At 39.8% G+C, this 13,812-nt stretch overlaps 1 protein-coding gene across 1 annotated transcript in view; it reads left to right on the top strand.

Annotated features, from left to right (window-relative positions):
• LOC147692317 (uncharacterized) overlaps positions 1-11,800 on the top strand; it is a 50,862-nt gene extending 39,062 nt beyond the window's left edge. Inside the window, exon 2 of the mRNA XM_086936774.1 lies at positions 9,678-11,800. Within this exon, the coding sequence (XP_086792900.1) occupies positions 9,858-10,931 (1,074 nt within the window). The 5' untranslated portion in view covers positions 9,678-9,857 and the 3' untranslated portion in view covers positions 10,932-11,800. The remainder of the gene's footprint in view (positions 1-9,677) is intronic.
• Positions 11,801-13,812: the final 2,012 nt, after the last annotated feature.

Raw genomic sequence — 13,812 nt, 5'->3', positions numbered from 1 at the left:
TGGAATGGGACCTGTGGTATCCCACATTTCTAGCCTATGTGGATGTAGTGGAAGAAGATGGGTGTTCTCCCAAAAGAAAGTTGGCACTTTTAAAAAATTGTCTAGGAGGTGCAGGTCTTAAGGAGCTAGAAAATTTACCTCCCATTGAGTGTGCAGGTGATTTTAACATTTTTGAGGTTGTAGTTAAACAATTAGCTACTAGGTTTGGAAGGAAAATTAACACAGTGATGGAGAGATTTAGGTTTTATTCTAGGGCACAGAAAGATGATGAGTCTATTGAAAACTATGTGGCCGCATTACGAACTTTAGCAGGTTCTTGTGCTTTTGAAACGATTAATTTCGAACAGGTATTAAGAGATCAAATTATGATGAAGACCAAAAGTAAAAAGATACAAGAACGTTTCTGGATGGGAACTGAATCTTCTCTTAATGCTGTATTAAATATAGCTAAAGGTATTGAACAATCTGAACTCTTTGTTAGTGAGATTAGAGGCCAAGACGTCAACAAAAAGGTAATAATTCCAGAGGTTGCTTTGGTAAAGGATGTTCATAATCAAAAAAAGTTTCCTTTCACTCAAACTAAAAAGGAGTATTTTGGAAGGGACAACAAATTCACGGGCAAGAAAACCCAGGTGATTTGTTACAGGTGTGGAGGAAATGATCATGTGGGTAATTACAGAGGTTGTCCAGCATGGAATAAAATTTGTATAAAATGCAAAAAGCCAGGCCATTTTAGTAAAATGTGTAGATCACCACAAAAAGTAAACTTACTAACTGATTCAGAATATGAACATTTTGAGGAAATTCAGGACATCAATACTTTACTATGTGTTGGTGACACTAAATGCAAAGGTTTTCCCAAAGACAAAATATTAATAAATGGTATAGAGATTTCCATGCTTATAGATTCATGTGCCTGGCACAGTATAATTGGCAGAGATATCTTTAACAAATACCGGAATTCATCAAATTTACTTCCATCGGATGTTCGACCGGGAGGATATACTGGTCAGAAAATTGATCTAGTTGGTTTTATGTGGGCTGATATTAAATTCAAACATAGGAACATTAAAGGCAAAATTTATATTGCATCCAAAGGAGCTTCTATCCTAAGTTGGCCACATCAACACAAATTGGGAATTAAATTGGACCCCAATGCTTCTCCACCAGTTTATTTAGTACCTCCTGTTGATGATGAGTTCACTGTCCAGATTAAAAGCAAGTTTCCTAACATTTTTTCTGATACCCTGGGAGAATTTGTAAATTTCAAACATAAAATTATCTTAAAGGAAAGTGTGACACCAGTTCGACATAAAGTTAGAAACGTACCTCTAGCTTACCGAGACAAATTGAAAACTATGTTGTTGGACTTAGTGACCAGAGGAATTATCGAACCAACTGAGTCATCTCCCTGGGTTTCTCCAGTAGTTTTATCTATTAAAAGCAATGGCGAACTTCGTCTGTGTGTTGACCTCCGCAGTTTGAACAGTGAAATTTGGGTTGATAGACATCCGCTACCCCATATTCATAAACTGATTTCAACACTTTCTGGCGCTTGTGTCTTTTCAACTTTAGATTTGGCTAGTGCTTATCACCAGGTGCTACTGCATGAAGATTCTAAGTTTCTTACCACTTTTATAACGCCAGAGGGCATGTTTCAATTTCGACGCATGCCATTTGGTTTAGCCAAAGACTTATGAAAGATGTTTTGGAGGGTTGTGATAACGCCATAGCTTTCCAAGACGATATTTTTATACATGGGAAACATTTTGAAGATCATGACAAGAACCTGGATAAAGTACTAAGTTCTGTTCAGGAAAAAGGTTTGACTTTGAAATTTTCCAAATGTACATTTAGACAGAGCACGGTGGAATACTTGGGACATGAAATTTCTGCTCAAGGCATCAAACCCAAACATAATCACATTCAAAGCATAACTAAGGCACCAGCACCTGGTAGTAAAGAACAATTGGTGTCATATTTGGGCCTTACGGAGTTTTATACTAAATTTGTACAAGATTACTCTTCTAAGGTTCATCCGTTAAGGTTACTATTAAAAAAAGATGCAAAATTTGTTTGGAACAATGAACAACAGGTTGCTTTTGAATTACTCAAAAAAGAGATTGTAAATGCTCCCTTTTTAAGACCTTTTGATTTGGGTAAAGAATGCATTGTGTGTGTTGATGCAAGTAATGTTGGTCTTGGTTCTGTACTGATCCAAAAGAATATGGGTGAGGAATATGTAGTTTCATATGCATCTCTGACTCTTCGGGGTGCAGAGTTTAATTATTCCACCATTGAGAAGGAACTTTTAGCTTGCACTTGGGCGGTCGAACATTTTAGGCAGTTTCTTTGGGGAACGAAATTCCGTTTGCGAACTGATCATTAACCTTTGATAAACATGTTAGCTGCTGGTGGTGGTCGTACCTTGACAGCACGTTTGGCACGTTTAGCGGCCAAACTACAGGAATTTCAATGCATAGTGGAATATGAGCCTGGCCGCTTAAATGTTCATGCAGATTGCATGTCTAGATTGCCTTGTGTTGCTTCAGATGTAATTGCCAATAATTCTCGGGATGTTGATGTGGTTTTAACCATTGATGATGTTAATGATGTAAAGTGTAATGTGTCGTCCAGTGTTATCTCAGAAACTGTTTGGAGAGATGCCATGTGTAAGGATGTTTGCTTATCCAATGTGGTGGACTTTTTGAAACATGGGTGGCCTGAAGAAAGAAAACTTTCTGGTGATGTTTTGTCTTTTAGTACAATAAAAGAGGAACTCATGTTTGATCAGGGGTTTGTAACTAGAGGTGATAAGATACTTCCTCCTTGTGATTTGAGAGAAAAAATAATTTTTATGGCACATGAGGGCCACATGGGCATGTCTAACACTAAAAGAAGAATTCACGAACTCTACTGGTGGCCTGGTATTGATAGGATGGTTGACAAATGGGTAAGTTCATGTTCTCCTTGTGCCAATAGTGACAAGTCAGTTAAACCTTTGGCTGCAAAGATTGATATTTCTCCTATTGAGTATACTATGTGTCCTTGGAAGAAACTTGGGATTGATATTATTGGTCCTCTTGATTTATCAGATAATAGGTCTGTTTTAATCTTGGTATTGATTGATTACTTCTCTAAATGGCCAGAGTTGAAGGTTGTGGACAAAGTTGGTTCTTCTCAGGTAGTCGAATTTCTTGATGAGATATTTTGTAGGGAGGGAATTCCAGCTGAGTTAGTATCGGATAATGGTCCACAATTTATTAGTAGTGAGTTTTCTTCTTTCCTTGATAGGTGTGGTGTTGTACACAAAAGGGTGTCTAATTACAATCCTCAGGCCAATGGTCAAACAGAGCGTTTTGAATAGAGTTATTAAGGAATCCATTCACTAGCTGTTAAAAGCAAGTTAGATTGGAAAAAAACTCTTCGGGCGTCTCTTCTATTGTACCGCACTTCACCTAACTCAGTTACAGGTATATCCCCGTTTGAATTGTTAAAAGGTAGGAAACCTGGTTCGAAGCTGTTACCTTGGTGGATGAAGTTGAAGATTCCTTGTGAATCTTATGTCGATCCATCCAAGGTTAGAGATAAGGTTTTGAAATATCAGGAAAAGATGAGGTGTTTCTCTGGTCATTTAAGTGATCATAGATAAGGGATTAAAGTTGGTAACCTAGTGAGAGTCAAATTTGGAAGAACTTCTGGTTCTAGGTGGAACAAATGGTCTGATCCTTGTAAAGTTACAGAAGTTTTCAGCAAAGTTGTTAGGGTAGAAGGTGATAAAGTGTGGAACTTCCGTAAGGTTTCTTTGTGTAGAGCTACTAATTTGAAAATGAGTTCTCTACCCCCTTCATCTGAGTCTAATGGTAATTCTTATCCGGCTCTTTTGGACACGTTTGGGGGTGATGTACAGAGTTCAACTAGGAACAATAATGAGTTTTGTTCAAATGTTTTGGATTCTTTTGGACAAGAGTCTTTGGGATCTGATGTTACGGGTGACAATCTTACTCAACAATGTATTTCTAATAGTCATGTTTCCAACGATAATGTGGATAAGTTAAATGTACAATCTACTGATGTTCCCTTAAGGAAAAGTTCTCGTGTCAAACTTACTCCTGTTAAGTTACGTGATTTTATTCATTAGGTTTTTTTTTAAGGGGGAAGGTGTGTAGTATCCCTTTTAGATTGCATCATTGGAATTGTTATCTTTCTTTTGTATGTTCTACATTCTGTATGTGGGAGTTGCTCAGATCTTCTGGCATTCCTATCTTGGTGGTTGTCCAAGCTGTTTTCTCCTGACATTAATATACTTCTACTACAAGATTGTATTCCTATTTACTTCATAAAGCATCCCTCCCAGGCTTCAATAGTGAGATCACTAAAGCTTGCAATGCAGTAGTGGGGAGCCCGCCCGCCTCCAATGATTCGTGGTAAAGTTATTGGTTATGCAAATGCTGCATGTCATTTTCAGAATTGTGGCGGGCGGTGCAGAGAGCACCGCCCGCCACAATACTGAAAATACAGGATATGCCCGCCACTGTGGCGTGCACATCCTAATTCCCCCTACGGGACCTCCGAACTTATGGCGGGTGGTCCCGTTCTTCGTTAGGGTGGCGGGCGGACAAAGTCCGCCCACCATCCTAATGAGCCCCTTTGTTCTTTGTCCTCATACATGCTGCTCTCGGGCACAGCCAGACACATACGCCATCTTGCCCGCGGCCGCCGCAGTCGTGTCACAGCAGAATGGCAATATACCCGCTTGTCTTGGCCACCGCTCAGAGCACCCCCGATCGGGAGTCGCGACCTTAGTCTCCACGCTGGTATCGCTCTAGATCACCAGAAACGCTGGTGAGGCTGCCAGTCGCGTCGCGTCTGACATGCAGCAGATGCGACTCCGCCCCTCACCGTCTCATGCCGCCGGCCATCCAGAAGAAACACAGAGCCCAGTGCCTTCTGCCAGGTATTGGGCAGCAAAGCTCAGCTACGGGGTCTGGAGGGGTTCTGCAGTACGATGAGAGATGACCCAGCCTCCCAGGTCCAGGGATTCACAGGATATTGTAGCTAATTGCCAGGGCATGAGACGGAGCTCCTTCAGCTCACATCTTCCAGAAGTTGGCCACGCCCCCATCTAAATTCAGTTAATGAGAAAATCTGCATAAATTTTATTTGTCAAATACATTTAAGCATTATTTCAATTCATTAAGCATAGGAAGTCAGAAAAGTGGAAAATACTCATTACCCCTTGGCCATAGGGCGATGATGAGAATGATTCACCAAGAAATGAACTGCAGATCACAGGATAGATTCCCAAGCTAACTGTCTGTCCCTCTAACCTCCTCGGACGTATCCCTCCGAGATGGAATTCCTGCAACTGTCTTGTTCCTTTTCCCCATCAGAGCTTCAAGTCCAAAATCTTTTTAAAGTCTTTGCACCATAAAGAAAAGTTGTCTCAACCGACAGCATGTCGTATTGAGCAAAGGTGCGAAAAAGAAGTGACGCACTTCATCAAAAGCGCAAACTCTTTTATACCCTTTCACTAACTTTCTATGCCCAAAATTGAAACATTTAGGGCCCGATGTAGGTAGGCAAACACCGGTCGGAAACGGACGAAATTTGTTCATTTCGGCCGTTACCAACCGGTATTTGGAAAATGAGATGTAGGGGCATGTTAAATTACAGAATCGGTAATTTTACCGAATCTGTAATTTTTCCAATTCGGTAAAATACCGAATAGGTAAAATTACAGATTCTGTCATTTAACATGTAGGTAGCACTGTAATCAGTGCTACAAGGGTTTAAGAATTCGTTATTTACCACCAACTAGAAGTTGGTGGTAAATAATGAATACCCTTCAAAAAGCATTTTTTTTGCTTTAAAAAATGTGCCATGTTGCAGATATACATGCCCTAAGGGCATGTATGTCAGCAACATGTGCACCCATGCACAATTGAGGGGTGCAACAGGGTGTCAAAGTGACACCCTGTCCCCCTTGCAAAATCGCTAATTTTACCGAATCGGTATTTACCGATTCGGTAATTGGCATTGATTCCTATGGGCTTGAGGCCCATAGGAATCAATGGCAATTACTAAATCGGTAAATACCGATTCGGTAATTACTGAATCATTCCGATTCTGTAATTTCAAAAGTGGAATTACCTACATCTCATTTACCTACTCTTAAATACCGAATCGGTATGATTCGGTATTTAAGAGTAGGTAAATAGAGATTACCTACATCGGGCCCCAAAACTCTACACTTATTTCTGATTGGTCCATTGGAGGGGTGGTGATGATCACCTCATTGTCCTCCTAGTTCAAACCAGTTCGCAAAGTCCTTACTCATTCCAGAGTTACACATGACTTTATAAAAGGTTCACATTTATTCTTTATTAAACCAATTGCAACATTCTTCCATATTCATGTTCTTTCACATCCTCTGGAACTTAGTTCTTTCATCCGTTCCCATGCTTTCAAAATAGGCTCTTTGGCACAACTCCTGTTGCAGGCCAGACTGGCCTTGACATCTCTTACTCCGTGCATAGGCCATACACTTGGGACTGAACATCCATTCTGCTCATGCGCGGGCCTTCTTAATTTTCTTTTGCGCCGTCGCACTTAACATTAGCCATTTTCCAAACAAGGCCGATCAGGCCAGAATCGGAACTGATACAAAAGCAAAACATAACAGAAAGTAGATATAGAAAATAAGCCCTTCTGTTTACCGCCCACCATTCTAATTACCCGTGTCAGGTATTACCTAGCAAAAGCGACAATGAAAGTTATTTTACTTACCATCTGCATTCTATTGCCACGATATATAATTCTATTACAGACACAAATATATGCGATCTACTCATTTTTGCTACGCAATCACAAACTATGTTAATTTAATTCACATTTTATTAATAAGTTAGCGTTTTGCAAATCACAGCATAGCAGTTAGTTTCCCATGTGTAGTGTCTGAAAATAAAAGGTGCATTTGTTGATTAGTTTACATGCTTCACACAATTAATATGATTAAAGTTATGAAGTTATTAAATTTGAAGCGGGTACAAACTTTTTTTGTATTTCCCCTGCTCCATCAACTCCCCCCTTTGGTGATTTTTAAACATCATCACAAAATCATCCCCACCAGATTTATCAAGAAACATGTTTCTTGTCCTTCTTCATTTTAGCTCAAACATTTTTATCTTTCACATTCTGTCTCTTAGAGTTGTTGTACAAATTTTCTTTAATCTCTTCTAGCTTAATTTCTCCCATCTCTCGTTCTCTTTGTCTTGTTTTCTCAATTTGCCTTTTTGTTTCATTTTCTGCTCTTCTTTTTCTAATACATACACACGCTAATCTTAGCATCAACGTTACTAAAAGTACTATTGTTACTGATATTAGTACCTTTCCTACTATTGAGCTACCTATTTCTACAAGCCATTTCTTTATCACGGAAAAACTCTCACGAAGTTTCTCCATAACACCTTCAACCTCCTGTGGAGCAATTTCCTTATGTAATTCAGTAATATTCTTAATATATCTTTGTATGTTTTGACTTTTGTCAGGAAACACTCCACAGACTCCTCCTTCTTTTGTCAATAGAATGTCAACAACAAGTCGATTTTGAATCACCATAGCTCTCATGGCAACCATCTTGGTATTTACGATTAAGAACCCTCCTGAATTATTCGTGGCTAAACGATCCACTATCGTTGACAATTTCCGAATTTTATTTGCATTTAATGATATACCCACTGCTGGTATCAGGGCTCCAAAAATATCACCTACTGTGTCTGAAAAATCTTCTCTTCTTCTACGTGTTGGTGGTTTACCTATCTCATGGGTTCCCTTAGTTCCTCTATCTACATGAAATATATTTGGAAAGACCAGGCCTAGGTAACATGTTACGTACCAATGGTCCGGTAACCTGTAATAAGCTTTGTTTCCACATATAAAATAGATCCCTGGAAATACTGGATCCCTTCCGCCTTTGAATCCCCATCCCCCTGTGATTATGTATGTGTCTTTGCATTCACTGGCACCCACAAATTAGTTGTCATACATAGTGCTATCTCTACGAATACACAATTTTCCTTGCTGTGGCAAGTCTAATCCTATTGCTACATTAGTATCACTCTTATCATAATTTCCTTCATCAAAACCCCAAGGTGGAGTTTTCATCTTCTCACCGTTTGCTTTTCTTTGGAATTTTGCCCTTCTATCTTCCACCATATCTAAAAAAACTTTTTCTTCTTTACCCAATTTACAGGTAAGAATATATATAAATGCATATCCTAGAGTCAATTCCTTTGTTTCTAAGAAAACTTCTCCAAAAACTTTACAAGGCTTCACTTTGTTTAGTTCAGAAACTATAGAGACTTTAGCAAAAACATAATCCATATCAGAATAATAATATTCTAATTTGCTTGTTCTATAAAATAAACCAGCTAATACACTACAAGTTATTCCAAACGTCAAAGGAAGGTGATGATATGCTACACCTTCTGACACAGACGCAGGTAATTGCATACATACATAGCAGTCTCTCACATCCATTGTTTCAACGTATTCATTCACAACAGTTTTGTAAATACATTCCTTGAAAAATCATTAATTGACCTATCTCTAAGTAATTCAGTAATATCCACTAGTGTTACAGCATTCTTTGTGTTATGTACCTTATTACTATTTGTGTTGTTGCTCACTATTGATACATTTTCGGTATTCAATCTAAATGGAATTATTATTGCTAATAAAAACCAAATAATCATTAATAAACCTGTACAAATAAAACACATTTTACACCATTTGTGTAAAAACCTACATCTAGATTTTCTATCTTCATTTTCAGCCACTGTAAACTATTTGTTTTAAAAATGTATATATATACAGGGAAATATGTCTTTTCACACTTGGAAAATGTGTCCTTTGAGCCAACAGCTCTTAGCTTATTTATTTAGTCCTTCAAATTTGGTTTTGATTCCCCATATTTAAATTGTGTTTACTCAGTCTTTTTTGTATGAATACAGTTCACCTTTTGGTCTTTTTACTCACAATTTTCACCTTTGTTTTCTCAACTACTTTCCACTTCCTCAATATCAGGTAGTGCAATATAAGTCCATTCAGGTGTTTTGTATTTCAGGTTAGGTCTTTTTACTCTTTTCGGTCTTTTCAAATGTCAATTATTCTCTTTTTTTTTTACTCTCTTGACTTGTTATTTTATTCACTTGTTCCTCCTTTTCTTTATTCACATGTATTATTTTAAATTTCAGTCCTTTAATTTCTTTGGGCCAATTATCTCCTTTTCCCAGCGTTTTATTTTTAGTCTCTGTTATCTCACATTCCACTTTCCAAGCTCTTTTTTAGGACTCCTCCTTTGTTCTATTTCTCCTTCACTCTCCTCTGAATCTGTTTCAGACTTTATTTCACTTCCTTTTACTATGAACCTTATGATCTCAGATTCTCCATCTGAATTGTGATCTTCTTTTGTCAACTCAGTTCTTTCAGGAGGAAGTTTACATTCGCTTGTGCTTGGTCTTTCATCCTCACTGTTAGTTATTTCTGTTTCACCAGTTTCAGTATTGATAGTTTGTCTTTCAGAACTTTCAGTTTTTTTGCAGAGTCCGTAAATTGTCCTTCACTAGTTTCAAGCTTTTTTTTCCCGGTACTGAACTTGTGTTTGATTCTTCCAGATGTCGACTTGCGGGTCGAGCTTCAAGACCTGAAACTCCAATTATTTCAGTCTCTGCTTCAGATGCCAAACTGCTGTCTGATATTTCCAGATGTCGACTTGCAGGTCGAGCTTCCGAACCTGGAATACTGCTTGTTTATTTCTCTGTATCAGACTCTGAACTAGAGTCTGTTACTTTCATATGTCTACTCACACGTCGATCTTCAGGTTCTGGAACTTTGATTGTATGGCTGGCATGGATCCACTTTTTTACACCTGCACACTTTACGGCTGTGTTGGTGACCAGGATCACTTGGCGTGGTTTGTCCCAGCGAGGAACCAGGCAATTTCTTCTTCTGCGTACCTTTATGCGCACCCAATCTCGTGGACTCAGATCATGAGCTGGATGTCTTTCAAGGGTGTTTGCATCTGTTCCAACCTGATAAAACACAGAAGGGCGCAAATCAAGTGCACTGGGAAGAAGAAGACCCGGGGGCAGCTACACTCTGAGCAAGACACAAGCAGGGAAAAGCAACAGCAGAGCCTAGTAACAAACCTGTCAAACAGACCTCTGTCAAGCATGGAAGAGAAAGTTTCAAACAAAGGCCTGGGTTTTGTCCCCACAGCACGCTTGGACAAGTTCCAACTCCACTGTGAGTTAGCAAGCTTCTTTAGGAAGCATAGACTGAAAGCATTTTTTGAAAAACAAGGGGAACCCCAATCTACTGAAGATCCCAACAAAACTGGATTACGGATAAAATCGACTTTCAATCCTCCTCCACACAGCATCCCAGTGGAGATAGCGATTTTTGAGCAAGCTGTCTTCAATGACATTGAGAACCTGACTCCCAGGACCCCATTCCAGAAAATGAGCAGAGAAGAAAACCTGGCTCTGGAAAATCTAAAATCCTGTGACTTCGTTATCATAAAACCAGCGGAAAAAGGGGGAGCCTACAGTGCAGAATGCCAAAGACTCCTCTCAGACAACAGGAACTATAGACTGTTACTTACTGACCCTACTGAGGAACTCAAACTAGAGATCAGAACCCTTGTTGACCACGCGGAGACCATAGGAAAAATCTCAAAACAAGAAGCTGACTTTCTGTGCAACAGTGAGGGGAAGATCCCCTACTTTTACACTCTGCCAAAAATGAACAAAGGCAAAATCCCCCCTACGGGCAGACCAATAGTGTTGGGCATTGACTCCCTTCTTGAGCCCCTGTCACGCTTTTGCGACACTTGTACAAAATACCACTACCTAGCTACAAGACACTAAATGTCTTCTGAAACTTCTCAAGGACATTACAGTGGACGACAACACAATCCTGGTTAACTTTGATATTGAAAGCTTGTATACCAGCATACCACAAGATGACACCTTGGAAGTACTCAAAAAAGCCCTAGATGAAAATACCTGGACATACAGAACACCAAAAAGTTTCATCCTGGAGTGTGCAAGACTTGCATTAAAAAAGAACTTTTTTGAATTTGAGGGAGAACTGTACCTCCAAACTGGGGGAACATCTATGGGAAGTACCTTTGCCCCAAGCGTGGCAGGGTTCTACGTTTTTGAATTTGAAAAGAAATTCGTACTAAGTGACCGAAACCCTTTTTCTGCCAACATCGTGTTCTGGAAAAGGTACATCGATGATGTCCTTGCCATCTGGCAAGGACCAATGGAGACGTTGCAGACTTCACTGTGTGGATTAACACCTGCGACCCAAACCTGAGGTTTACTAACAACATTGACCAAAACGAAATGATATTCCTGGATGTCCCAGTAACCAAGGAAGATGGCTGCCTAGAAACAAAAACTTACCACAAACCGAGTGCCAAGAACCACTTGAGAGTTTCCACCAGAGAGCCCTAAGGAAAAATTTACCATATGGCCAATATCTGAGGCTACGTCGTAATTGCAGCAAAGTCAGTGATTATCAAAGTCAGGAAATGGACCTCACTAATAAAGTTACCAACAAAGTCTACCCCAAGAAGATTTTGAATAAGTGCCACATAAGAGTTCGCAATCAGCCGAGGGATGCACTCTTAGGAGACAAAATACAGACAGAAACGGAGATACCACTGACTTGTGTTACAATTTATAACACAGCCTCCAACCTGATGACCAGGTCTAATAATAAACATTGAGTAAGTAAGTAAGTAAGAAATATTTATTGTTTGGTTAATTAAAACCTTTACAATTTCCATGTAAGAAAAACATAATAGCTGCAGAATTCATAATATAAAACCGTTTAAATAAAACATATAAAAAACTTTTTTGAGTTATATTAACATGCACAGAGCAGTTGTCAGTAAATATTTACATAGACCATTGGTTAAAAAAAGCAAGTCTCAGTTCCTAATGAAAGAGAGAGGGACTGTTCCGTCGCCAGTTAATTGTTGACAGAAATGAGAGAATATTTCCTGTTAATTTCAAGGAGCCATATGATGTCAAGATTAAGCAGTCTGGTCGCTTGTCGCAAGAGCTTTTGCCCCTGCTGCTTCCATGAATTGAACAAAGCTACACGCTAGTTGTACATCTCCACCTCCGAAACATGCCTTCACAGCTTGTCTGCAGGTTCTTATCCGCTTACTTACAAAGAGTGGCTTTAGTAACTGTCGCCGTTCGGTCTGTAAGTTTCTGCATATACATAGTAGGTTGTAGTGTCAATGAATGGTCATAGACACAGGAAGCTTGTGAATAGGTTTATTTGGCTCAAGAGCAGCACAGCGACAGGAACATAGTGCAGCATCCAACTGACAAACTGTCAGCATTCCACTACCAGCCTCAGAACTCCCAACACTCAGGGTTCCAACTAACAGTGCCATAAGGGCACAAACACAGAATACTACATTATCCTCATTTCTGCAAACAAAAGGAAGAAAAGAAAAGGATAAAGAAACATACAGAGAAGACTGAGAAACAAAAGAGAAATGAAAGAAAGAAAGAAAACTAGACCAAACACAAAACAAGGAAAACGCTAAACAATGCATAGCAGGAAAGAAAAGTTGAACTATCTGAACCTGGCAGGAATCCTGGGTACTCTCAAACTCCTGCGAAGTGTGGGCGACAAATTATCTTTACAACAATTGTTGCCAGAGTTGGTGGTTTCAGAGGAGGCATTTTTAACTTTGACAACCTTACAGACATTCCACCAATGGTTGTTGTTAACACGCACAGCGTTGCCACACACCTTGTTGACAACAACCGGTTCAGAGAATTTACTCCTGCCTTTGGTGACATGAACAGGACTCTTAATGCGAACAACATCACCAGCACAGAAACTATGAGACACCACCCTTTTCCTCTCATCAAATTGACTTTTCTGCCTAGCCTATGCACGGATAACATTTTCCCTCACAAAACCATCAATGCCATCCATGACATTCATCTTGACCCACTTGGACATCCAACCTGGACAAATCTTAGTCGACGGTTTCCTCCCTCTTAAAAGCTCGAATGGGGAGAACCCAGTGGAAGAATGTGCGGTCGTACGGTAAAACCATAACATGGAGCGAACAGCATTTTCGAGCACACATTTACTGGCAATGGCCCACTGCACACAGTTATTCAACACACGGTTCATTCTCTCGACAAGACCATTGGCCTGGGGATGGTACAAAGAACTCTTCTTGTGAGAGACGCCACATTGTCTGAGAAAACACTCGAAATCAGAACTAACAAATTGTACCCCATTGTCGGTCATGACACATGAAGGAAAACCCTCTCTGAGAAAAATATCTTTCAGGAAAAGAATGACATTAGCCGAGGAAGGCTCATTGATGAACCGAACCTCAGGCCATTTGGAATAATAATCAATGGCCACGATTGCATATCGTGAGGTGGGTGGTAAGAGGTTAAAAGGACCGACCAGGTCAACTCCAATTTTTTCCCAAGCTCTTTCTGGAAGTTGAACCGGTTCCAGGGGGGGCGTCCTCACTTTAAGACTTCTGTCGGAATAGTTGCATATAACACAACCATCAATCATTGAATCTACACACGCATCCATTTGTGGCCACCAAAATACATCACGCAACCTGCGTTTGGTGAAAGTTTTCCCTAAGTGACCTTCATGCGCACCATCCATAAGCCGTTCCCTCAAACTCTCCGGAGGAATCAGCCTACCACATCGCAAAAGAATACCATCCTCTACAGTGAG

Source organism: Lissotriton vulgaris, chromosome 9 (genome assembly GCF_964263255.1).
Source record: "Lissotriton vulgaris chromosome 9, aLisVul1.2, whole genome shotgun sequence".
Classification (NCBI taxonomy): Eukaryota; Metazoa; Chordata; class Amphibia; order Caudata; family Salamandridae; genus Lissotriton; species Lissotriton vulgaris.
The sequence above is the reverse complement of the archived record's forward strand: the minus strand, read 5'-3'. Positions and strand labels throughout refer to the sequence as shown.